The sequence below is a fragment of the Talpa europaea genome, assembly GCF_964194135.1.
Source record: "Talpa europaea genome assembly, chromosome: 14".
NCBI lineage: Eukaryota > Metazoa > Chordata > Mammalia > Eulipotyphla > Talpidae > Talpa > Talpa europaea.
Genome location: NC_140082.1, coordinates 81,755,812 through 81,782,310, shown reverse-complemented (window position 1 = coordinate 81,782,310; position 26,499 = coordinate 81,755,812). Strand labels below are relative to the sequence as shown.

The following is a 26,499-nucleotide window of genomic DNA, read 5'->3' as shown; positions in this document are numbered from 1 at the left end:
GTGGCCAGGCTCCGGCACCCCAGCCTTCTGTCCGTCTGCCCAGGGTGTGGCCGGCTTTCAGAATAAAGCCCGCTTTAGCCTAAAATGTCTCCTTTTTGGGTTATTATTCCCCCTGTGGTACATCAAGCACCAAAATTCAGACGTTGAAAGAAAGCCAAGACAGAAGCACCAGACGTCATCTCTCCCTCTGACAAGAGTCTGCCGGAGGTGTTCCCTTTGAGGTACATGGAACCTTAGAAGTGACAATTACTTTGTGACTGAGGCCTATTTTTTCCTTACTGCAGAAAGCCATCCAGTGGCTGTTAATATATTAAGTACAAAAGCACCAGCGGCCAACGTCAAATCTACTCTCAAGGTCTACACAGTCGTTCGGAGTCTCGGGACAGCCTGGGAGTGGCGTGGCCTGGGGCCCTGGCCACGGGACTGGCGTGCTCGCGGTGGGTGGGCTTCCAAGTAGCCTTGTCATCAGGGCTCAGACCTCATGTCAGAGCGTCGCTCAGGGACCTCCGGGCCGGGTGTCAAGAGCTCGGTGGCGGTGGCGGCTGGCGCATCTTATTGGCATAGAAGTCCCTGCACGTCTGGCAGCAGCGCTGGTACCACCGCATGTCCTGACACAGGTTCTTCTCTCGGATGACCCGGCAGTACACTGTCCACTGGTCCCGCGTGCACTTGTAGGTCAGGGCGGCTAAGGGGGTGATGGGGAGAGAAAGCCCAGGGGTTACGGATAGCATGGAGGGCATGGAGCAGGCCTGGCAGGGGGCTGGGCCCTGGGGCTGCCTCGCCCAGGTGCACCTGCAGCCGGACACAGACTCAGGAATCAGGGACCCTGCCAGGGAGGCTGGCAGGTTGCTTTCTTCTACGGAGGATACACCTTGGTAGAGTGTGCTTGTCTGGCTTCTGAACTAAATGGCAGTGAATGCTATTTTGTGGTAGAGGATGCCAGCACTGTCGGCATTTATGAAACATTTATAAAACATTTATGAATGGCACAGGGCAGTGGGTGTCAGAAGACCTGCAAAAGTACAGGGACACAGCACATACAAGTGGCCTGCATCTCCTGCAGGGTTTTGGTGGTGTGGAAGAAGGCCCCGCCCAAGATACCAAGGGGGCTTGGACTTGCAAAAACCTTGGGGGACCCTCTCCAAGTTCAGATCTCCCCAGTGAAGGTGCCAAGAAATCCCCTTCATAGTGGTGATGCTCCCACATTAGGGAAAAGGGCTACCGATGGGGGTATGCCCTAAGGATTTCTCTCTGGAAAAGTAGAAACTCTGTGCAAAGGAGTCATCAGGTCAGTGTTAAATGTCCCTCTTCCTCATGCCACTGCCGGCCTGGGGCACGGCCGGGTAAGAACAGATTCGGAGCACCAGGGCCAACCCACTCTCTGCCAAATTAAAAGTCTGCAAATCAGTAACACCTGTCTTCTCAAGCGTCAGCGCAGGGAACAGCCCAGGTGCACAACACCAAGGCTTTGCGGATGACACCCCTAGACCTTTCATTTCTAGAAGACAGCCCCTCCCTCGACTCTCCTCATGGACGAGAATCCTCGAACATTTTCCCGTGTGCCCATTTGTTGGCAGAGAGGTTAGTGGGATGAGACTGCAATTAGCAAACGGCTTTCATAAGGCAAGGGATGAAATCCCACCACCGAAACCTCCAATCTTCTACAGAACTGCCCAATGTTGGCCTCTCTAGGGCCAGGAGGGAGCCTCTGGCAGCGGGGACTCACCAACTATGGGGCGCCGCATGCCCAGCAGCTGGGGGCCACTCACCGAGGCGAGGGGAGGTGATGGTATTCACATTGATCTTGTCGTTGCAGACCTCCTGGTGGCACTGTCTGTAGGCAGCTGGCTTGGCGAGGGCAGGGCACTCGTTGCCATGGCGCCCGGTGACCTTGTGCATGCACTGGACCACGCGGGACTGTAGGCCCTTCCCACAGGTGGATGAGCACTGCGGAGACAGGGACAGCCTGAGTTGGGGCGGGGGTGGGGGGCACTCCTGGGCCACAATGCAGCCCCTACATGTCATTCCCAGGTGACTGAAATTGCAGGATGAGAGGGACTGGCTGCCTACAGCTGCCTGAAGGGTTATTACTGTTCAAGATTTTATGGTATTATGGACTCGATGTTCGCAGTCCCTCCCCACCCAAACCTTGGAGCCCTAACCCCCAATGGCATGATATTTGGAAGTGAGGCCCTTGGGAAGTATCTGGGTTTAGTTGAGGTCATGAGGGTGTGGCCCTGGGATGGGATTCATGTCCTTAGAAGAAGAAGAAAGAGACCAGAGCTCTCTTCTCCCTGCGTGGACACAGGTGAAGGCGGCCCTCAGCAGGCCAGGAAGCCTCATTGAGACATGGACTGGCCAGCGCCTTGACCTTGCACTCCTAGCTTCCAGAACTGTGAGAAATAAATGTCTGTTGTTTAGGGCCTCCAGCCTGCAGTATTTCATTGCAGCAGCCAGAGCTGAGACGAGGCAACTGCTGAAGTGTTAGGCTGGCTGCGTTTCACTCCTACCTTCTACCCTCATTGCAAGCAGAGAGTGGCACCCAAGAGGAACTGGGCCTGATGACCAGGGGGTCTTCTATTTATTTATGCATACAAGAACTGGGGCACAGGCCAGAGGTGCAGGGGGTAAGAGGATTCACCAGAGAGAGTGGGGAACAGAATTGGCAGATTGACTGAAATTCACTGCTGAGGGGAGCAGTGGGCGAGTCAGGAGAGGTCTGCTGTGCCATGTGGGTAGCTCCCTGGCTGGCCGGGTATTGAAGTCTGCTGCAGAGGCTGTGGATAGCTTCACAGTGTGGTGCTTAACCCTGTGCGCCACCAGGGAGGCCCCAACCAGGGGGTCTTCTATAATGAATGGGGTTGAGTTTCCCACAAGCCTGGAGGGTTGAAACCAGAACTAAGTAAAGAAAATAAGGAATTTAAAAAAAAAAACTCTCCAGGTTGCAGTGGGGCAGCCAGAGGTGAGAACTTGAAACCTGCCCTTAACTTCCCAGTGTCCCCTGTGAAGCGTAAAGAGGCTCTTTTCTCACAAGTATCCTGTGCTGGGAGAATACACACTCGTGTGGGCCTTTCCGGGGCTGGTGCCTGCAGGACTCAGCCCCGGGCCTCCCACCACTGACTCCGCAAAGTCTGTCATCACCCAGAAGCCTGACCTCGGTGACTGGTTCACCTTGGCAAGGACCTTGACTCCTTGCCTCTCCCAGCTGTCAAACCACCCCTGTAAATAACACTAGATCCCAAAGATGTTCTGACAATTAACTAAAGAGTTGGTGACCATCTTGGTGAGAGGAATGTTTGATATGTGCGGGAGTCCTGGCTCCTTGAGACGGGCACAGTGGGGTCTCCTCACAGATTCTGGGGTAAGCAGGAGACATGATGCAGGATGGACCTTCATGCAATGCAACCACCCATGTTCCCACAGGGCTGTTCCTGGAAGGGGGAGCTGGGGCAGAGGGAGGGAGTGAAGAGAGGGGGAGAGATAGAGAGGACACCCTTACAGTAACTCCATTCCTTCTGATTCTGAAAGGCACTTGGCTGGTGAAATGTCAACAGCTCTTCAAAGGCATTTTTGACAGATTTCTCCCCAGACTTGGCATGAGTAATGCAAACCTCAGAAGCTGTTGAAACCTGAATAGCAGGTTTAAACAATAATGAAAATCCCCACTGTCTTTGCTCCAGTCTAGAAACTGGAAATGCTTTCATAGACAGACAGACAGACAGACACACACACACACACATACACACACACACACACACACGCGCGCGTGCTTCAATCAAACTTCTCAAGCTGCTTTTCCATCCCATCCTCGGCCTTAGCTTTGGGTTTCCCCATCCCCCTGAATTTACAGCCTTCCACCCTATAGATTCTGGGAACCCGAGGCCAACATGACTCCTGATGACCTCCAAGAGCTGGTTATCCCAAGAGCTCTTGATTCTGGTTGGCAAAACTGGGGCCTGGAGGAGACAACAGGAGCTGCCAGTTTGTTGTCTTAAGCTTTCCCGCCAGCAACTCTGCAGCACCCGCGCTGACACAAGGGGGCCCACTGCTGAGGCCTTGTACCTAGGCCTGTCTCCCTCCCAGAAACACAGGAAGGCCTCAGAGAGCCTTGTGGGGAAGGCACCCACACAGCAATATTGTGGGGAGAGGCTCTCCTTGACTTCATCCCTGGGTTCTGTTGCTTCTTTTGGGAGTGCCATCTCCTCAGTACAGCGGGAGATGTCTGGGCTCAGATGGGGAGACCTGGTCAGCCAGACCAGCCCCTCCACTGGCCTCCCTGCGCAGGAAGTCGCTGGTTGCTTTGATCTTTGCAGTAAAAGGGAACGTTTACATTTAACATGGAGCGCCAACAGTTTTCTCGAAAAACCCATCTATTATCATCCCTCCAGAAGAAGTTGCTTCTAATTAGAAACATCCCACCATTTCAGGCGTGATGAATGCCTCTGGTTAAAAGTCAGGCAGTTCTAGGAAGAAACACAATGTCTTCCTCTCTCATGTGAGGTGACATCTCCCTCCTCCTGGGTTGAGGAGTCTGTGGACCCAGCCCTGAGGGGGAGACATGGATGATTTGCACTGATCTGGAAACAGTTAACACCCCTGAGGGCAGGCAGCTGTGGTCATCTCAGATTCTATCAAAGCCTGGGCAGCCCTGATAAGACTGAGTCAGAGCAGATTGGAACAGACTCTCCCTGGTGACTGAGCAACGTTCAATGGTGTGAGCACTGGTGGTGGATTAGAGGCAGAAGAAAGGGTTTAGCTGGCGAAGACTTAATCCCACCTACTAGCACCTTGAAAGCTCTCATCTCTGAGAAGCAGGCAGGGCCAGAGTTAGGTCCCCACTGCAGAGAGAGACACCGAGGATCAGACAGGTGACCACATATTAAGGGGTGGGACAGCATCGTAACTCGGCCCCTGACTGCCTCTATCATGTGACTCCAAGTTCAGTGGCATTTCTGCTAGAACCTTCCGATAAAGTTTCTCCTCCAATGTCAGGTTCATGCCCATAGTTCCCCAGTAAGTTCTCTGACATTCATGTGTTGGTTTTTGGAGAAACTGAACTGTTGGTCTTGGTTCTCGTGTTTTGGTCAGATTTTCCAATCAGGGAATAAATAGGATGGAGGTGCTTTTTGGTATTCCCCAAATTCACTGCTGTCCAGATGCTGCATTTCAGCACAGCCAGCAAATGAGAACCTGAAATTTGGCTTTTACGCAGGCCAAGGGTCTGGAGGCTTTTGTATTCGGACTTGTGAGGGTGGCATTTCTGCAAGAACCAGGTCCCGATAAATTTTGCTCTCCAACACTCAAACTATTCCTCTTTGCAGAAAGCAGATGCACAAACCAAATTACCTGCCTGGGTGAGGCAGGTGAGTGGAAGCGTGACATGGCTGTGAGGAGCCAGGGGGTGGGGGGTGGGGGGCAGCCCCTGGTCACGCTGCTACATGGTCAAGTTGCCAGCTTTCTGTAGAGAGGCCAGAGCCTAATTTTTCAGGTGAAATTTTCCCATTTTGAAATGTTAACCCTTTACGTCCTAAATGTTTAAGATACTATGTGGGTCCTGCAGAAGCCAGAGGCTCTCGAGCCCCCAGTTTGCAGCCTGTGAGTGAAGAGAAAGCAAGAGAGTTTCGAGGTGCTAAGCCTATGAGGAAACACCATCACGCTCTGTGTTCTCATTGGGTAGCTTTAGAAATGGTGCTGTTTGGGGGAAAAGCCTTTCCAGAAGTTGGATGATTCTCACATGTCACTGTGGTACTTCTGGCCATCCCCAGTAAATGGGCGTCAGGCAAAGATGCCAGGAGAATGCGTAAAGAAAGGTTAGACAGGGCCTCCCTGGTGGCGCAGCGGTTGAGCGCTGGGTTGCGAAGCTGCCCGAGGCCTCTGCAGCACCAGTTCGATCCCCGGCTGCTCCCCGGCCACCGGAGGAGGGTCCCACATGGCGCGCAGACCTCTCCTGCCGCCCGCTGCCCCCCTCAGCAGTGTACTTCGTCAATCTGCCTGTTCTGCTCCCGGCTCTGGCTCTGGTGAATTCTCTCACCCTCCCGTGCTTCTGACTGTACCCAGTGCTTGTATAAATAAATAAATAAATCTTAAAAAAAACAAAAAAAAGAAAGGTTAGACAGCAAGGCTTCTTTCCCTCTTGTGATGGCTGTAAAGCAGCTGCTCCCATGGGGGTGGCTCACATGCTCTCTGAGATGGCTCATCCCTTCTCCTACCCCAAGCGTCCTGACCCACCCCCACAACCTCCAGGCGCCCTCCCGAGGGTCCTGGAAGTGAATGGACTCCCTGCTTGCCCTCACACCCCTCCTCCTTGCTGCCAAAGTTCCCACAGGCTTAGAGGTTCTCTCCATGGCTGGGTGGTCTAGTCCACTGCATGATGCTGGGGCGCAGCGGGCATGCTGCATGGATGGCAGACAGGAACCTAGAGCACCCCCCTTTGTGTTTTGGGGGTATTCAGCTTCCTTCCTATTGCACAGGCACGAGGTGGTGCAATCACTGGCAGGTACAGAGTTTGCAGACTGGGCTTACCTTATTGAGGGCTGACTCCCTGCCTCTTGGGGACCTTGAGCCCCCCGGGAGGGATGGAGATGCAAATGCGCTGGACTCACCTTGGACCAGTCCCCAGTTTTCCACTCGTAGCAGCCAGAGTAGTCCTGGCACTCCTGCTCAGCCCGCGGCCTCGTGGACGCATCGCATTTCCCTTGGGAGTTGGTACACGTCACCTTCCGCTTCTGTGTCCCTTTACCACAGTTGGCAGAACACTGCAAGACACGGTTTGGACATTTAATCTGGTGCAATTCAGCTCGAATCTACCTCTCCCCATTAAATCCACACGCCAGACCCAGTGCCAGAGGTGGGGTTGCTGTGCTTGCATCTTCAAAAAGCTCTTGGCCTTTGAGAGCCTGATGGACATCGTCCCAGCTGAGATGCTGGCCAAGTGGCCAGTGAAGGGACAGGGTCACAGGAGTCAGGAGTGGGATGAACTTGGGGCATTCAGCAGGTCAAAGTAGGGGAGTGGAATTTAGCGGCCCATTGCCAGGTTCAGAAGACCAATATGGGGCCTCCCTAGTGGCGCAAGGGGTTAAGCACAGCACTATGAAGCAATCTGCAGCCTCTGCAGCATGAGTTCAATCCCAGGCCGGTCAGGGAGCTACCTACATGGCGCAGCAGACCTCTCCTGTCTTGCCCACTGCTCCCCTCAGTAGTGTATTTCATTCAGTCTGCCTGTTCTGCTCCCCACTCTGTCTCTGGTGAATCCTCTCACCCCCTACATCTCTGGCCTGTACCCCAGCTCTTGCATGCATAAATAAATCTTTTAAAAAAAAAAGACCAACATAGTGGATGAGTCCAAAGGCAAATGATGTTGGGCTCATGATGGGGTGGGGGACAGGGGTGGGGCAGGGGGATCAGGAGAGAAAACTGAAGCAAAGAGGTCTGAGGCCCCCTCCCTGGTGGTGCAAGCAGTTAAGATGCAGCCTATGAAGCTGTCCACAGCCACTGCAGCACGAGTTCCATACCCAGCTGGCCAGGGAGCTACCCACATGGCACAGCAGACCTCTCCCGTCTCTCCCGCTGCTCCCCTTAGCAGTGGGTTTCAGTAGATCTGCCTGTTCTGCTCCCCACTCTGTCTCTGGTGAATCCTCTCACCCCCTCACACCGCTGGCCTGTACCCCAGTTCTTGTATGCATAAATAAATCCTTTTTTTTTTTTTTAAAGGGGGGGGTGTCTAAGGCCCTGCTCTTCCAGCCCATGTGCTCTGCCAGAATGAAACTGACTGGTGCAGATTCCATTTCAGCATCTGGATCAGAGACACAGGTAGAGACAGAGAGGTAGTTCTTTAAATCTTGCTCCAATAAGCTTGCATTTTCTAGTACTGATAGCTGATAATATCAGGCTTGGGTATTTTGGTAGGGAATCTTTTTTTTTTTCCTATAAGAAAGAGCCTGAGCGGAAAATTTATGGTTTTGATCTGCTTGGAGCATAAATCTTGCTTGGATCAAAAGCCAGGTGATGAAGTCCCTAAGGCTCATGGTGTGGCGAAAGGGGGAGCAGCTGTATCTGCCCCTCCATGTTTCCCCCTCTCCCCAAAAGATCTTTGAATGTCAAACTTATAAACCTAAGTACATATAAATAAAACAAAATCAAGATTTTTACCTTTTCCTAGCATTTCATGAAGACTCAGGTCTTGAAGTGGACACATGTCAAGCTCTGCCTCAAAACTCAACCCAGGTTTCGAGCAGCCAAGGGCAGACTTTTCGTTCATTAAAAATGGGTTGAATTCTTTCTTATTGAAAATAATTCCAACTGTTTGGCAATAAGGAAGAAATTCAAAAATATTTTCCACACTGAAGAGTGTCTTGGATTTGTCTTTTCTGACTTTCTTAGAACACATTTGATGGAGGACCTGAGGGAAGCTTGTCTTTTGTTCAGCTATTTTTCTGTTTTATAGCCAAATAATCAAAATCATTAATGCAAAATCGGTGCAAAGCCTGGAAGGATGATAATACCAAAGATAAAATGATATTTCCAGGATCTGTCTTCAAAGTTAAGAATGAAAACTTAACTGGCCTCTTTCCAAGCTGTTTTTATGGCATGAGATTTTAACTCTGCCGTGTACACTAAGAGCTGTCCCTTTAGCCTCTGCCTGCCTCTTGCAATTGCAAAGACTGCTGTGGAATTAAAAGAAAGCCTTTGAAGGCATCGTCTCAAGCTGACCACATGACAGATCCAATTAGCCTCAAGGAAATGAAAAGGTATGTCTCTGTCCCATCTGTCTATCTACCTATCCATCTTATCTGTCTGTCCGTCCGTCTGTCCATCCATCCATCCATCCATCCATCCATCCATCCATCCATCCACATTTAATAAGAATTTTCTTAGGAAATCAAACATAATAAATAAATACATCATCAAAAACATAGTAACCATTTTCTTTGGTCCTGCTGCTATCTCAGATGGAATTTAAGAATCTGAGCAGAGCACAGCTTTGAGCAACAACTGTGACACGTGGGGATGTGTCACAAACACCAAACGTGAAAGCTATGGTGTTGGGGTCCCTGTGGCCTCGTCTCGAGACCCTGGTGATGACTTTGGTGGCAGTGGCAGGACAGACACATACCTGTGACCACTCGGACGCCTCCCAGATGGACAGACAGTCCTGACCTTCACAGCTCTGCACGGGCGCAGGTCGGGGCCCCTGGCAGTAGAGGGGCCGCGTGGTGACGTGTGTGCCATTCTGCAGCTGGTACACGCAGGTCACCTCCCGATGCTGGGCGCCCTTCTCACAGGTTGCTGAGCAGGGGCTCCAGGGGCCTGCCACCCACCTGCCAGGAGGACGAAAGACAGTGAGAGAACTGGGTGGGGAAGCTGGGTTCCTCCCAGGGCCTCCCAGATGGGTTATGGCATCTCCAGCCTGGGGTGGGAGGGGGCAAGAGCTGGAAACAGATGGAGAGAGCTTTGCAATAGAAACAAATACCTTCTCAAATATTTGAAGATGATTTTTTTTTACTCCCTTTTTAAGTTTTTGCTTGACCAAAATAATTTGCATATGGCAGACCCTCAGTCCTTTTCATTCTAATTCTCTAATCAGCCACTACTGTTCTTAAAATGGATTGCTTTATCCTGGACAGAAGGGACCAGGTGGGGTCTGAAAGCAGCAGGAGGGCATGAGGTCATTTCCTCTCCCTTTCAGTGGAGGTTTGGGGTTCATTATTGTTACCCACGTCTACACTGCTTCCTTTTTTTTTTTTAAAGATTTATTTATTTATTTATACAAGCACTGGGTACAGTCAGAAATGCCGGAGGGTGAGAGAATTCATCAGGGCCAGAGCGGGAAGCAAAACAGGCAGACTGACAAAATACACTGCTGAGGGGAGCAGCGGGCGCGGCAGGAGAGGTCTGCTTGCCGGTGCTGCAGAGGCTGCAGGCAGCTTCACAGCCCAGCGCTCAACCACTGAGCCACCAGGGGAGGCCCTACACTGCTTCCTTTTTAAGCCCCAGATGCACCTACTCCTCTGCCCCACTCTCACGGACTGACTTGCAGCCAGACCTCCCCACCCTATCCTTCTGCATTGGCCTGTGTGACCGCAGGTGCCAGGCATTAGCTGGAGGGCTGTCCCCTGCTATTGTGTTGACCCCAACTGGGAAAACAGCCAGGTCCTATCTTATATTTGCTGTCCTACCCTGGAAAGTGGGGCCTCTATGCTCTATTCTTGGGAGAGCCGCCTGCCTGCGGGGGGCACTGCACAGGGCGCCCCACCTCCATTTCTGGACACACAACCAGAGCTTGTGCTCTAGGGAATGGAGGGGTGGGTGGAGGTTACATCCAGGACACCCTCGGTGGGATGGGGGATGGCTGGGAGCCAGTCACCAGCCCTGCCTCCTGGGGCCCAGCCTCCTGCCCCATCACTGCCTGGGAGAGTAAGAGCTTTTTTTTTTTTAATAGGAGGAATATAGGACAACCAAACAAAGGGCCAGAGAAGAAAAAAAAAAAAAAAGAGAGAGTGAAAACTAGCAGGCAAATTATAGATCTGAGACATACAGCAGGGGAAGGGGAGGGAGGAGAGAAAATAGGAGGCCCCACTTTCCAGGGTGGGACAGCAAATATAAGACAGGACCTGGATTGGTGGCTGTTTTCCAGTTGGGGTCAACACAATAGCAGGGGACAGTCCTCCAGCTAATGCCTGGCACCTGTGGTCACACAGGCCAATGCAGAAGGGTAGGACGGGGGAGGTCTGGCTGCAAGTCAGCCCATGAGAGTGGGTGGAGGAGTAGGCACTAGCAGAGGTGCATCTGGTGCTTAAAAAGGAAGCAGTGTAGGGGTCTCCCCGGTGTCGCAGTGGTTGAGCGCTGGGCTGCGAAGCTGCCCGCAGCCTCTGCAGTGCCGGTTCCATTCTCGGCTGCTGGGCGAGGGTCCCACATGGCGCGCAGACCTCTCCTGCCACCCGCTGCTCCCCTCAGCAGTGTACTTTGTTGGTCTGCTTGTTCTGTTCCCCTCTCTGGCTCTGGTGAATTCTCTCACCCTCCTGTGCTTCTGACTGTACCCCAGTGCTTGTATAAATAAATAAATAAATCTTAAAACAAAAGGAAGCAGTGTAGACTTGGGTAACAATAATGAACTCCAAAGCAGGGGAGGGAAGAGCACAAGGGACTATGGTGAAGGTTTATGGAGGAGGTGGTGATGGGAGATTTATGGGGATTACACTTGCGGGGAGAAATCAAATATTGCACAAAAATGAACAAAGATGTAAGGAAAAAAAAAAAAAAGAACTCAGATCTGTGGGGATCAGATTCACACAGCGCTTGAGGGGCTGCAGGAGGCCTTCCAGATTCTTCTCTCCTTTGCCTCTGGGTGTCTCCCTTTTACCCCTGAGGGTGCTTTGCAAAACTATGACAGAAAGGAAAACAGCCCATGCATCCATCCTTCCCTTTCCAGAAGAATCCATTGACCCCTTGCAATTTCCTTCATCACCAGGGCCCAGGGCCTAGCAGCAGAATGGATGACATAGCCCCAGGCACAGGCAGATGTGTGTGAAGCCCACCTATGGCCTGCCTTGTTCTCCCAACGGGGGGCTCCTGCCTCTGAGAGCTGTGAAAAGGGGCTGCCCCTGCACCCCTCCTCAGAGCACTAAGATCATTGTCAGATGTATTGAAAAGTTCTCATTTCCTGGAGCCTGCTGGGATTCAAAACAAGCTCTGCCCAAAGCCCAAGCAGCCTCCTGACCCCACCACGTGGGACCTGGAATCTCACTGGATGATGCCATAGGGAAGAGGAGGGAGCACTGATACAGCCTACAATTAAAAGTGACAGTGCAGGGCAGCTCCTGGCGCATCCCAGCTGTGCCCCCCCCAGCTCCGCCCTGCTCCCACTTGCAGCTGTGCATGGGGTTCTGGACACACAGATGCAAACACAGCATAACCCCCTGGGAGCCTGCAGCCAGCTGGGCCATCAGCATCCAAGGCTCACTGCTCAGGCAGAGATGAGCATGGGGGAGTGTGTGTGTGTGTGCACGTGTGTGTGCGCGTGCGCACGTACATGCTTGTGCGCGGGATAAGGAGGCACCTCAGTATGTCCTGGTGTCAGGCGGTTTGGGAGTCGGGGGAGGTAGTATCAGAGCTGAGTCTTGAAAGGTGAGCAGGGGTGGTTAGCTGTGAATGAACTTGGCCACTGTACATTGTTTCACTGAGGGGCTACTTGTCATCCTAATGCTGGACAGAAAGCAGTGAAGGCTGAAGCAAAGCCTCGCTGGTTCCAAGTCCAGTAATTTGGGAAAGGGATTACAGTTCCATAAAACAATTTATATGACAATTAACAATGTAAATCTGATTTTTTAAAATTGTGTCCCCTAAAAAGCTTAACAGCAACATTTATTAGCCAAGTTTGAGTTAGCGGCTCTTCTTAAAAGCAATAAAACTGTAATTCTGGAGGATGCCACCATTAACACGTCCCTAATCCAGGCTCTGGCGGTGGGATGGACTGGACTTCCTTCTCTGTCCAGCACAGACTCAGCTCCTCTGGACATACTTCAAGTTCAATCATTCTAATCAGACCCTTTGGGCAGCTCCAGCACTGCATGAGATTTTTTTAAACTGCTGCTATCACAAGTTACCATACACTTAGCGACTCAAAATAAGACAGGTTTTGGGCCTCCCTGTTGGCACAAGGTTAAGACGCAGCACTATGAAGCTGTCCGCAGCCACTGCAGCACAAGTTCAATCCCTGGCCAGGGAGGTGACCCACATGGCGCAGCAGACCTCTTCTGACTCGCTCACTGCTCCCCTCAGCAGTGTATTTCAGTAGATCCACCTGCTCCACTCCCCATTTGGTCTCTTTATTTTAGCTCAGGGGATTCACCCTCCACACCTCTGGCCGGTACTCCAGCTCTTTTATGTAAAAATAAAATCTTTAAAAAAATAACCACAAAACCCCAGCAGGTTTATTATCTTGCAGTTTTGGGGGCTGGAAATCTGACACAGATCTCAGTGGACTATACTGTCAGGGCTGGTTCCTTCTGTTTCCTTATCTTGTCCAGCTTCTAGGTGGGTGGCTCCCCATTCATTAGGTGGTTCCTTCTTCTAGCTTCAAGGTAAAAAATGTCAGGCTGACTCCTCATATCATGTTGCTTCTCTTCTGCCTCCCTTGTCCACTTTTCAAAAAAAAATTTTAAAAGATTTATTTATGCATACAAAAACTGGGGTACAGGCCAGAAGTGTGGAGGGTGAGAAGATCCACCAGAGACAGAGTAGGGAACAGAACAGGAGGAGTGACTGAACTACACTGCTAAGGGAAGCAGCGGGTGAGACAGGAGAGGTCTGCTGTGCCATGTGGGTAGCTCCCTGGCTGGGGATCAAACTTGTGCTGCAGTGGCTGCGGACAGCTTCATAGGTTGTGTCTTAACCCCTTGTGCCACCAGGGAAGCCCTCCCTCATCTACTTTTAAAGGTCTGTGGGATGACACTGGACCTATTCAGACAGTCCAGGGTAATCACTCTGCTTTGGGCTGGCTGATTAGCAACCTGCATCCATTCTGGCCAGGGCTGCCAGAAAATGGACCACAAAATGGGAGGATCACAGCAACAGAAATTTATTCTCTCACAGCCCTGCAGGCTGGAAGTCAAACATCAAGATGTAGGGAGGAATGGTTCCATCTGAGGGCTCAGAGGAACCTAGACACCTTTCTCCTAGCTCGGTGGCCACCCACAGTCCTTGGCTTACAGATACATCACTTCAATTTCCACCTGTCTTTACCTGGTCGTCTCCCTGCATCTCTCTGTCTTTCATGACATTTTCTTATAAGGACACCATTAAGGGTTCATTTTAATGGATTACATCTGTGAGGACCCTATTTCCAAAGATCACACTCTGAGATACTGAGGATGAGCATCTCAACATATGTCCTTAGGTGGGCACCATTCAACCCATGACACAACTTTAGTTCCAGGGCCTCCCCGGTGGCTCAGTGGTTGAACGTTGGGTTGCGAGGCTGCCCACAGCCTCTGCAGTGCCGGTTCCATCCCCGGCCGCCGGCAAGGGTCCCACATGGTGCGCAGACCTCTCCTGCTACCCGCTGCTCCCCTCAGCAGTGTACTTCGTCAGTCGGCCTGCTCTGCTCCCCGCTCTGGCTCTGGTGAATTCTCTCACCCTCCTGAGCTTCTGACTGTACCCAGTGCTTGTATAAATAAATAAATAAATAAATTAATTAATTAATTAATCTTTAAAAAAAAAACCAAAAATCTTTAGTTCCAGCTGCATCCTTAATGCCTCTTTGATGGGTAACCTCACATAGTCATGAGCTGCAGGGATTAGGATGTGATTAGATTAGAGCAGCTAATCTTTGGGGACATGATTTTGTCTACCACCAACCCATCACATTCACAGTCCTGAGAACTTTCAGCTTTATGCAAAATCCAGTTTCTAGTCTAATTTGGTTGAAATTTAAACTAGGTAAAGGATCTAGTGAGATCTGCTGAGATGGGCCAAAGGAACAAGAGCATCTTCGGGGTCACTGTCCTAACACAGGTACCTTATGTTGAATATAATGTGACTCTCAAATAGAGATCACCAAGGAAGACAACATCATGAGGTCATTTATTTTCGACAACTTCAAATTGTCATAAACAGTGTGAGATGTTGTATTTCAAAACAAGTATTCAAGCTGGCCAGTGGTCTACCCACCACTCAATGCCAACTTTATCCATCTCCAAGATGCATCAAAAGGAAGGAACTGGTATTAGCTGAGCAGCTAATCTGTGCCTACCTCTGTTGCGACAAATATCCCCTCTATCTTATTATGCAAATACCATCATAATATCAAATGCCACATACCACAGCATAAAGAGAAGGCTGGGAAACAGCTCCAGAGGCTCCAGAAAGCTTCAGCACAGGTTAAAGAGAGAAAAGCTACCAAGTGGTCAGGCCTAACACTGTGTGGACCAGGTAAGCATCAGCTACTATCATGGGTGTAACTACCCTCAATGTAGACATCCAATTTGCTCAGAGGAGCTGCTGTTCCCCAAAGCCCGCTGGACCAGGCAGTCTGTGGGCATTGGAACCAACACACTTTTCTCAAACTGACTTTTTTTTCTCTAATTTTCAAAAAATCTGCATGACTTGAATGAAGGGAACATGAAAAGCAGCAGTGAGTACCAAATCCTGTAACTTGGCATGAGTCTGTGACCTCCTCTGAGCCTCGGGCCCCTCATCTGTAAATCAGGGGCAAGAGCAGTGAACAGCAGAGCTTTTTTTTTCTTTTTTCTTTTAAAGATTTATTTATTTATGCATACAAGAACTGGGGTGTAGGCCAGAGGTGCAGGGGTGAAAGGATTCACCAGAGACAGTGGGGAACAGAACAGGCCGATCCACTGAAATCTACTGCTGAGGGGAGCAGCGGGGGAGTCAGGAGAGGTCTGCTGCGCCATGTGGGTAGCTCCCTGGCAGGCCAGGGATCGAACTCTTGCCGTAGAGGCTGGCATTAGCTTGATAGTACCATCTTTAAGCCTGCGCCACCAGGGAGGCCCCTCAGCAGAGCTCTTTTTATTGCACTTTGCAGATATTGTGCTTTTTTACAAATAGAAGGTTTGAGGCCACCCAGCACCAGGCCTGCCTATCGGCACCATTTTTCCAATGAACGGCATGAGCTCACTGGGCTCTGAGTCACACTGAGCTGAGGTATATATATTGTTCTCTTAGGATAACGCTTTTGCACACTTAATAGACCACAGTCTAGAGTAAACATAACTTTTATATGCACTGGGACAAAATGTTCCTGTGACTCGCTTTATTGAGGTGGTCTGGAGCCCAACCTACCACATCTGCAAGGTGTGCCTTTCTACATTGTGAGGACAAGATGACAGGTAAAGGCGGCGGCGGTGGGGAGGTGGTGGGGCTGCGAGGCCCCAGGGAGGTGACCCTCATTCCTTTCTTGCTGTTGCAGGACCACTGTCCCCTGGACAGAGGATGTCCAGCCAAGAGACTGCAAAGTCTTTGCTCTGCTCTGCAGAAGTGGCCTTTCTTTCCCGGACCCCTGTAGCTCTGTCACACTGTGCATGGGGCGTGGGGTCAGGAGGCAGGGCAGAGGCCGACCAGCTAAGAGCCTGCTGACCAGCTGAGAGACCACTGACCACCCAGGCTCTTCTGGAGGACAGCAGGCAGCACCAGCCCCTCATGTCCACCTGAGTCGCTCTCAGCTCAGGCCAGACGGCAGCCAGCCTGTTATGAGAATGCTCCACACACGGCTTTAGCATGTGCCATTTATAGTCTCTGAAGATACGCGGCTGCTTTTATTGGACAGATGTCTGAGTACGCAGGAGCAGGAGAGCGGCGCTGGACTTCACAGCGGGGTGGGGATGCTTCCCCAGGGGAGCAGGGCGACGCTTTGCAGCTGCACGTTAAATATCCCCTCAGCGTTTGTCCACTTAAAACTCGAGAGTTATGAGTTCTCATATACATTTCCCCGAAAATGAATACTATGCACATATTTGTTTTGTAACGGAGGAAATGAAAACCTGAAGTGCACCAGGAGGAGCGAACATTGGGGTCTGTGAATGTGAGCTTGTCTGGACTTGAAGGTATCAGTTCAGCCCTAAAAATTGATTTTTTTAAAGATTTATTTATTTATTAAAGATTTATTTTTTATTTTTTAAAGATTTATTTATCTCTGGGGTACAGGCCAGAGATGTGGGGGGTGATAGGATTCACCAGAAACAGAGCGGGGAACAGAACAGGCCGATTGACTGAAATACACTGCTGAGGGGAGCAGCGGGCGAGACAGGAGAGGTCTGCTGCACCATGTGGGTAGCTCCCTGGCCAGCTGGGGATAGAACTCACGCTGCAGAGGCTGCGGATTGCTTCATAGTGTGGTACCCAATCCCTTGCGCCACCAGGGAGGCCCAGCCCTAAAAATTGAGATGGTGATTTTCCAGCATCTGAGAACTTTCCATGATTTCCCAAAAAGTTCTTTGAGTCAGTCTAGTTAGTTCTAATTTGTTGGGGAAAGGGGTAGGAAGAAGGGCCGATGGGAAGGGAAGAGGGAAGGTGTCAACACTTAGCTATAATATGGCTTAAGGAGTCCAGTTCCTAAGATATTTCTCTAGATATAATACCAGCTAGCCTTTGATGAGAGCTTCGACTGCCAGGCAGCGTTTGAAGCATGATTTGACATGATTCAACTTATTCGCTCCTTGCAGTGATTCCACCCATACAGGTGAGGACGATAAGTGTCTTGCCCAAGGTCACCCCTTCCTTAAGTGGAGCAACCTCTGACAGTTCCACGGAGATGTAAGTTCCAAACCACCCCAGGCAGCCATTGAGAGAGCATCATTCAATATGTTCAGAGTTGTGAAACCACCACCACAATCAAGGCCACACGTAGCAAGTGTCGCCGCAACTTCTCTTCAAAGTACAACTTAGGGTCTCCCTGGTGGCGCAGCGGGTTGAGTCTCAGCACCATGAAGCTGTCCGCAGCCACTGCAGCACAAGTTCGAATCCCAGCCGGGGAGCTACCCATATGGCGCAGCAGACCTCTCCTGTCTCACCCACTGCTCCCCTCAGCAGTGTATTTCAGTGGATCCACCTGTTCCCCACTCTGTCTCTGGTAAATCCTCTCACCCCCCTGCACCTCTGGTCTGTACCCCAGTTCTTGTATGCATAAATAAATAAATTAAAAGCAAACAAACAAAAAAAGTACAACTGAAAAATCCAAAGCCTCATCGCAACGTCCTGATTTGAAGATGTTGGAAATGAACTCTGCAGTCTTAAGAGGCCTGTGTGGCCAAGGCCTGTCTACTAGGGCATTCAGCCTGAAGCTTCTACTATACTGGGAGGGGGCGGGTGGCTCCAAACCCTGCCCAGGTGGCCGGCTGTGGCTTTCCTCTACCTCTCACCCAAAGAAACTCCTCTGCCCCATTTGCTGGCCACATGTCCTGCGTCCTTCCTTTTTTCTTCACTCTGCTTCCCGTGTTCCTATTACACACACATGCTCACTTGATTTTTCATTGATTTAGTAGTTTTTTCCAAGCACGCTGTCCCAGGATGATTAGGGAAAAAAGACTCCCCCAGATTAATGATGCGATATGGTTTTCCCAAGACACCAGCCTGGGTGGTGCCAGTCAGGAACCAACAGGGAAGTACTGGGCTGAAATGGCTGCAGGAAATACCCAGAGACCTGATGAACCCCAGAGGAGTCCCTGCCCAGCTGTCCAGCCCCACAAAATTATTGAACATGAAATATGCAAGCAGACCTCCCCGAAATTCCACCCCTGCTGCCCCACTTGACAATGCCAATGCTCACAATTCCACAAGACTCTCCAGACACGCTCCTAAGGGGTCGTTCTTGGCAGGTGGAGCGAGCCAGCGCTGTCCTCTGGAAGGGGCCACTGTGTTCCGAGGGCAGAACTGGCTGACAGTGGCTCTAAGCGCCCTGTGGGAGTTTTGGCTTTCAGCTACAGGGAATTCCCAGCGTTGCCAGCTTCCCCACCAGCCAGTGCCTTTAATTGCAACCCTCTTATTAGCTCCTTATGGCCCTCCTGCTGAAGGTGGCTCCCGACTACCCCAGAGCAGAAAAAAGCCAGCCAGGCTGCTGGCCTACGACCTCCGAGGGGACTCTCTTCGGGTCTATTCCAAATCCTTCTGCCTCATACTATGCGGCTGAGTTACAGGTGGTGCCCTGAGGGGTACAGCTTGTACAGGGTTATGTCTATGGGGAAGCTGAGAATAAATTTCCTAGGGGTGACAGGCATCTAGGCTGAGTTATGGGGAGACAGCTGATGGCATGGGGGCTGCGCAGTGGGGCCCAAGACTGTTCCTCCTTGACTTCTCAGCTGCTGAGAGCGCCTATCACCTCCCTCCTACTTCTGTGCCTCTCCTCGTAGCCCCTCACCCTTTTCTCCGGGTAGATCAGACTTTGGTTCCTTGGAGCCTGTGACTTGTTTTTCTTTTCTTTTTGCAGACCTGACCGAGGCCACAGTTTGCACAGGTATTTCATGCAGGGGACCCCTGACTCTCTACCTTGGGGGATCCACACCTCTGTGAGGGGCTACCTAGAGGAAAACAGGGGGTCCCCATCCCACCTCTGTCTTTTTTTTTTTTTAAAGATTTAGTTTTATTTATTTATTTATTTTATTTATTTATACAAGCACTGGGTACAGTCAGAAGCATGGGAGGGTGAGAGAATTCACCAGAGCCAGAGTGGGGGAACAGAACAGGCAGACTGACGAAATACACTGCTGAGGGGAGCAGCGAGCGGCAGGAGAGGTCTGCGCGCCATGTGGGACCCTCGCCAGTGGCCAGGTATCGAACCGGAGCTGCAGAGGCTGCAGGCAGCTTTGCAACCCAGCGCTCAACCGCTGCGCCACCGGGGAGGCCCCCACCTCTGTCCTTTTTTCCACTGCCTAAATCTCATGGCCCCTCCTTTTCCAGAGGCCAGCCTGGGGGCATCAGGACCTGGGGGTCAGGTCCTAAGGGTTGCCACCAACACCACCCCCACAAGGAAGCTCCACTTGGCATCCGGCCCAGTCCCACAGCCACTGTGCTAATGTCATGCAGCTGCCTCCTAACTGCACCTCTTCTCCCTCCCAAGTAACTGATGAACCTGAGGCACCGCTTCAGTCAAGTGATTTCCTCACTCCAAAGCCTTCAATGGCTCCCTGGTGCCGACTGCCTTTCACACCCAGGACTTGGCGCCGAAGGCCCAGTCTGATCATTTAATCCTCCATCATTCCACCAAGTATCACAAATGTTTTTCAGGAATATATGCCAGCAAACAAAAACTAGACTCCAAACTAAGGAACATAAGAATTTGGATAGCTCATAGTAAGATGCCCGTGGACAGCTCCCCCTGCTCTGCTAGGCCAGCGTGCCCCCTCCTGTCTCTGTCTCCGGATTTGACAGACCCTGACATAGGGGTGCTGACACTGCTCCCTGCACCCAGACGCCCCTCCTCATTTCTCTTAGGTAGCCAATGGCAAGTAATTTCCCGGGGTGGGGACAGGTCCCTCCCGTACATCTTCACCTCATTATGGCTGAGGCCTCTGGAGCCCCAGGCTTGCTTCTCCTCAGGCTAACTGGTTGTTACTCTAAAAATTCAAGGACCTGTGTGGGCCAAACCGTGTGCACTGTGGAATCACCCCCTGCTCCCCCGGCCCCAGTCTGGGACTCAACACTGCAATTTTCTGAGGGAGTCGTGGGAACTGCACCTAAACCCAGGTCCAGTTTTCCCTCTCGGAAAATGGGGTGAACACTCTTATTCATTCCTTTCTCCATCATCTGCGGAAAGTGCCATGGCGCAGCCACAATCCCCTATGGGACTGACTCAGGCCTCCACAGGCCCTGGGCAGAGCAGTCTGGGATCTGCACCCTACCCCCAGCACGCACCATCACCCCCTCCTCAGGGGCGGATCCTGCCGAGGGAGGCAGCGTGTTCTCAGTACACCCCAAACCTCAGCTCCGGCACGTTGAGAGACACTGCGTATTAACGCTGCTGGCTAATAAAACCACCAGCAGTTTCCTATAAAAAGTTGCAGTGGGATAAATCCACAGTAAAATATTCATGTCCTTTATTTCACTTCACAGAATGATTCAAACATCTCAGCCACACGGAGTCACGGCAGATGCTGGGCAGATGTTCTCTAGGCAAGCACGGGAGACACAATAATTAGTCCCAATTAAGTTCTCAGTAAATTATGTAATGGAGACCTTTAGCCACTCAGCCCTGAGAGGCTGACTGGGCCGGAGTCGGTGAGCCTGGTCCAAAACTATTCAGAAACTCCGGGCTGCTCTGGAGAATTCATGTTCCGAGTCAATTGCGACGAGTCTTGGCATGAGAGGAAATAATGAATACCATAACTACTTTCAATTGAAAATAATAATTTGTTAATAATTTTAATGGCTAATGAGCTACAGAAACCAAGTCCCTGAGTCTTCCAAACAGAAAGGAAAGCGCCGTTTGAGTTTTGGCTTTATGAAGCTTGATGACGTCTATGGCATGAAATCCCCCTGGATTCGTTTAAGACTTTTTATTCATGTCAGAACCATCTATTCTGAGGCGGACGCTGCTTCTCCTTGATTTCTAAATGGTCTCCCATATATCTGTTCAGCAAAGGTATTTCTGTTTAATAGACTTTAAAGGATTTCTCCCCAGATGCCCCCCATCCCTGCCCTGATTTCAAGGACCCCAGAGGAACGGCTGATACATCAAGTCTTACTGGATTGAGTTCGGTGGCATCTTTTCCCTCCTTTAAGCGTTGCATGATGTCAATTTTTATTTTGGGGTAAGCAACAGGATATTTCTAGAGAACTGCAGAGGACATCCACTCTCCAGTGAAATTCTTGGGGCTACTCAGAATCCAGATTCCTCTCCCTCTACCTTCCAAGGCCTGGGCACATTTTGCTGTGGGTGCTCCTGTCCAAGCACTTGCTTTATCCCTGGATATTTTTTTTTTATGATTTATTTATTTTTATACAAGAACTGGGGTATAGTCCAGAGGCACGGGAGGGTGAGAGGATTCACCAGAGACAGAGCAGGGAGCAGAACAGACAGAAGGACCAAAATACACTGCTGAGGGATGCAAATGGCGAGAAAGGAGAGGTCTGCCGTGCCATGTGGGTAGCTCCCTGGCCGGCCGGGAATTGAACCCATGCTGCAGAGGCTGCAACCAGATCCACAGCACTGAGCTCAACCCACTGCACCACTGGGGAGGCCCTCCCTGGTTCTTTTGAAGGGAAGTTTCTAGCACAGAACCTTGTGCTTGTTGAAGACCCAACAAATGTTTGTTAGTTTTTAATTTAATTGAGTTCCATAGCTGTCAACTAGGAAATTTGAACAGTGATTGTAATGTTCTAAAATGACCTTCGTGTTGGTCTTCAGGGCAACTTTACCTACATTTTCACTTGTTTTAAGACTCTTCTATAGTCATTTTTTTTATCTATGTAGTAGAAATTGTAAGTATAATTAAAGCACATTTAAGAAAATCTGAAACATAGATAAAAAAATATAAAGCAAGAGAACCAAAGAATACATGTGCACCTAGTTTTTTTCTCCTAAAGGTCTTTTCTTTGATGTTGATGTTATACTATAAACAAATCATTTTATATTTTGCTTATTTCATTCTTGATAGAATCAATTCTTATGTGATCAAAAAGTCTTTTCTCAAGAGTGATTTTTTAATACTTACACAACACTCCATTGTATATAGAGCCAAATTACTCAAGTAGTGCATTCTTGTGGGACATTTGGGTAGTTGCCAATTATGTCCATATTTTGGATGATTTCCAAAGGGTAGAAATTGAAGCCCTGGATCTGAGGTGTTGAGTGATGTCTGTGGAAGAGCAGCAGGGTCTGCTTGGGTCTGTGAGTGGTGAGGAGCTCACGGCACTACAGACGGTGCTGTCTGCCCCATCAGCCCATCCAAGCAAGCCAGACAGGTGATGACACTTGACTATGTCAGGCACCGGGGGAGGATGGTCTCCAGAATCCCTCTTTGTCTCTCTTCTTTTAGCCATTGTACCTAGCCTTTTAGTTTGTTCTTCATGAGGCAACAATATCCAGGTCAGTGCAGTGTCCAGACTCATGTGCAACCCTCATCTCCTGCTCTGGACACAGCTAACTGGCCAACATCCCTTTAGCAAATCCACACTCCTCCGGTAGTAACCCAGTCAGCTCCAAGTGCATAAGCAATAACAACACTCACTGGAGCCTTCTATGTGCAGATGTTATGTGCTTCAGTCTTCACTTAATTCCCAGCTTGATGAGGAAAGGGGAGCTCCTGCAATGCAGCCCGTTCATGGCCACAAGTCAGTGGGAGGTGAGATGGGCTCTCCCCGCAAGCACCAGCCTGCCCTGCTGTCATGTGGCATGTCACAGCCTCCCGGTCCCTTGACCTGCCTCATCAATCAGGCAGGGCATTTGTCCTGGGCCCCACGTCATGCATTCTTCCCACAAGGTTGGAACTGCCTTGTATCCCTGACAGTCTTCACCACCCAAAGGAAGCTCTGGACACAGTGCTTGGCGTATAATAGGCCCTGAGTTAAGTGTGTTCAATGAGTGAATGGGGGAATAGTTTCAATGCCAGTGGACACCCTAGCACTCTCATATTTGAGTTGCTGCCAAATGTGGGTGCTATATTCTATATGTTTTACTTCCAGGTAGAGGTGTCTTTTGCACTTAATTTTTAAAAATTAATCTCCAGCTTTATTATTTTTTGACCAGGAGTACTGCGTATAATAGTTCTACTTCATAGAGTCTACTGGTGTTTTTTCTTGTGACCAAATAAGAAGATCCTGTGAATGTGCACAGGGTGTAGCAGGGTGTAGCAGGGTGTAGTACTAGGTAGACACGACAGCTTCTTGTGTTCTTTAGGTCTTGTCTCTCCTTCCTCAGTTTTGGTCTACTTGCCACTTGATCTGTTTTATATTTTGAGTATTGTGTTAGCATCTCCTACACCTAATATTTCTATGTATATTTCGCCTCTCTTGTGGTTTGCACTTCACATAAGCAGTTGCTATGCTGTTTGGGGCATAATATTCATGATTGTTATATCTTCATTGTGAACTAAGATTTTTAATATTACATATTTACTTTTTTTTCATGTTTAATGCTTTTTGGCTTGAAAGTCTATTTTGCAATCAAGAGTGCTACTTCTGATTTTTTACGTTTTCATGTCCCTTGCATGTATTTGCCCATCCCTTTATTTTTAGATTTTTTGAATTGCAGAAAAGGTGTGTTGCTTGCAAACAGCATATTACTGGAACTTGCTTTATGAGTCAATCTGAAATTTTTTTTTCTTTTTATAGGTGAGCTAAATTCATTCTAATATGTTTGGTCTCAACTTTGTAATATTATTTTATTATAGTTACTATGTGTATTTTGTTATATTTTCTGTGCTCCTCCCTATAATGTTATTTCTTTGTTTATATACATATTTAATATAAAGGTTTTTATTTCATTTTAATAATACCATTTTGGTTAGGGAAAGGTTTTGTTGAATTATAACATACATATAGAAACATACATAAATTGTAAGGGCATTGATGAATTTTCACAAAGCAAGGTATTTAACAAATCATATTAATAAAAAAAACATTACCAGCACTTTGGGACAGCTTCTCACATTCTTCCAGAAATTCTGACTTCTACCAATGATTAGGTATGCCTGGTTTTGAACTTATGGATATTGAAATTATAGAGCATGCATTCTGTTGTCATTTGTGTTCAACTTCTTTTACCTATTACTGCATTTGTGAGATTGAGCCATACTGTTTGTCATATATTCATCCATTCTCATTGCTGTGTAGTATTCCACTGGGTGACTAGACCACTAGACCATATGTCTACGCTTGGTACTGAGGGTAGATATTTGCACTAAAACAAATTTTTGGGCTCTTAGAAATAGCATTGTTCTCAATATTCTTCTTCATGTCTTCTACATACTGTGGATATATACTAAATGTAACATTCCTGAATCATGAGAATTTGTTCAAACAGATTTCCAAAGTGGTTATACCAATTTACACTCATACCCAGCAACAAATGACAATTCCAATTGCTCCATGTCCTTGTCAATACTTATTATCATCGACCTTTTCTACTTTAGCCATTCTGATGGGTATGTAGTGGTATCACATCGTGGCTTTAAAGTATGTGGGTGGGGAAGGGGCGGAGCAACATGGCGGCGAGGAGATGCGAGTAAGATCTCCCATTAAAAAAAGTTAATAGGGAGGAAAAGCGGCAGGTCCCAGTGAGAACTGGGACACGGAAGATAAACGGACGACTCCAGCAAACTACCCGAAGAAGAAAGTTGCCATAAAAGAGGACCAGAAGGGAGGGAAGCGCAGAACCCTGCTCCCCTCCCCCGCCCACAAAGTCGGCACTCTCCCACCGGCAGAGAGGAGGAAAACAACAAACCAAAACGGCCAACAAGAACAAAGGACGCAGCAAGCGGGACTGTGAGTGGAAAGGAACTATTGCAGCCACCACACCCCGTGAACGGGAGCTGTGGAGAACCCTGCAGGATCCGCCGCGGAGGTGAGCTCCAGGCGCCATTAAAGAGAGCCCCGCCCCCCAGGAGGAGACCAGCACCAGCACACAGCCCCGGCCGCCCGGTAAGCTTGCGCAGAAAGCGGCGCGCTGATCCGGATCGGATCGCAGCTGCCCAGGTCCCCGCGCCTGCGACCTATGCTTGCGGGGAGACCTCGGAGGCCCTCCCTGAGTGAGCAGGAACAAGGCGCCCAGGCAGGGAAGCGGGATTCAAAAGGCGCCATTCCCGCGCCACTGATCTGGGCTACAGCCCGCGTCCTGGAACTGAGGGCTTTGGAACTGAGACCCGGGGCACGAAATTAGGGGCGTGGGTTCCCCATGACGGTGGGGCACAAGGCAGACACAGCACCCCAAAGCCGTTGAGGTGTACCCTACCATCCCCGCTCTGCTCCCTGTCCCACGGGGTGGAAAATCAGCTCCCCAAGGGCTCTAGGAGAGATCTCTGGCGCCACCTAGCGACTTGAAGCCAGCAGAGGCTCCTGAAGGAGCTAGTGGCCAGCTGGGGAGTTAGCCCACACCGGGCCCCTTCCGAACAAGTAGTCTGAGCCCACAGGGAGAGCGAGCACCCACAGCCGGGGCAGACCAGGCGCGCAGAAGAGTGTGCCTGAGACCAGACGCACAGGGAGTGTGTCCCACATCACCATTTTAGAACAGGGACATTTCATCAGTAAAGACTACCTGCAGAAGGCTTCCTCAGGAGCCAGAGGTGAGCGGGGGAAGTTCGCCCACGCCAGACCCCCTCTGGCCTGCAGTCCAAGCCCAGAGGGGGAGCAGGAACCCACCGCCGGGGCAGACCAGGCGCACAGGGGAGTGTGTCCCCACATCGGCATTTTAGAACAGGGACCTTTCTCCAGTAAAGATTGCTTGAAACTGACAGATGACTCCTGGAGGAACCAGAGGGGAGCAGAGAAGCCCACCCAAGATGCCGGCCAGTCCCAACAACACAGTGTCCCAACGCATACGGCAAATTAGAAAATAGACAGTAGGGAGGAGAAGAACCACACGCAACCTAGCAACTCTCCAGAGAAAAAGCACACCACAAAAAGAAAACCAGCCCCCAGATTGCAACGACAATAACTTGGAAGAATTTCTGAGCCTTCCAGAAAGAGAATTTAAAATTGCCATGATTAAAAAACTGACAGAAGTCATAAAGGAAAACAATGATAAGGGAAAAATAATCAACGATCAGAAGAATGCAATTGAGTCCCTAGAGAGGGAAAACAATGCTCAGAAGAAAGAAATTGAGTCCCTAAAGAGGGAAGTAAAAGAAATGCAGGAGATCAAAGAATTAATGGAAGAACTAAAGAATTCCGGGAAAAGCAATGAAAGCAGAATAGATGAAATGGAAGAACGAATAAGTAATCTTGAAGACACAGAAATAAAAAGAACCAAAACAGAAAAGGAAAGAGAAGTACGAAGGAAAAAGAACGAGGAAAGACTTCGGGAACTATCTGACTCCATGAGGAAAGGAAATATAA

The 26,499-nt window shown here is 49.8% G+C and overlaps 1 protein-coding gene across 1 annotated transcript in view; it reads right to left on the bottom strand.

The window, feature by feature from the left end:
• Window positions 1-518: 518 nt before the first annotated feature.
• ADAMTS17 (ADAM metallopeptidase with thrombospondin type 1 motif 17) overlaps window positions 519-26,499 on the bottom strand; it is a gene marked incomplete at both ends in the record, with an annotated part of 237,322 nt that continues 211,341 nt past the window's right edge. The window contains 4 exons of the mRNA XM_084254463.1: window positions 519-685; window positions 1,770-1,947; window positions 6,603-6,755; window positions 9,113-9,317. Coding sequence (XP_084110589.1) covers window positions 519-685; window positions 1,770-1,947; window positions 6,603-6,755; window positions 9,113-9,317 — 703 coding nt within the window. The remainder of the gene's footprint in view (window positions 686-1,769; window positions 1,948-6,602; window positions 6,756-9,112; window positions 9,318-26,499) is intronic.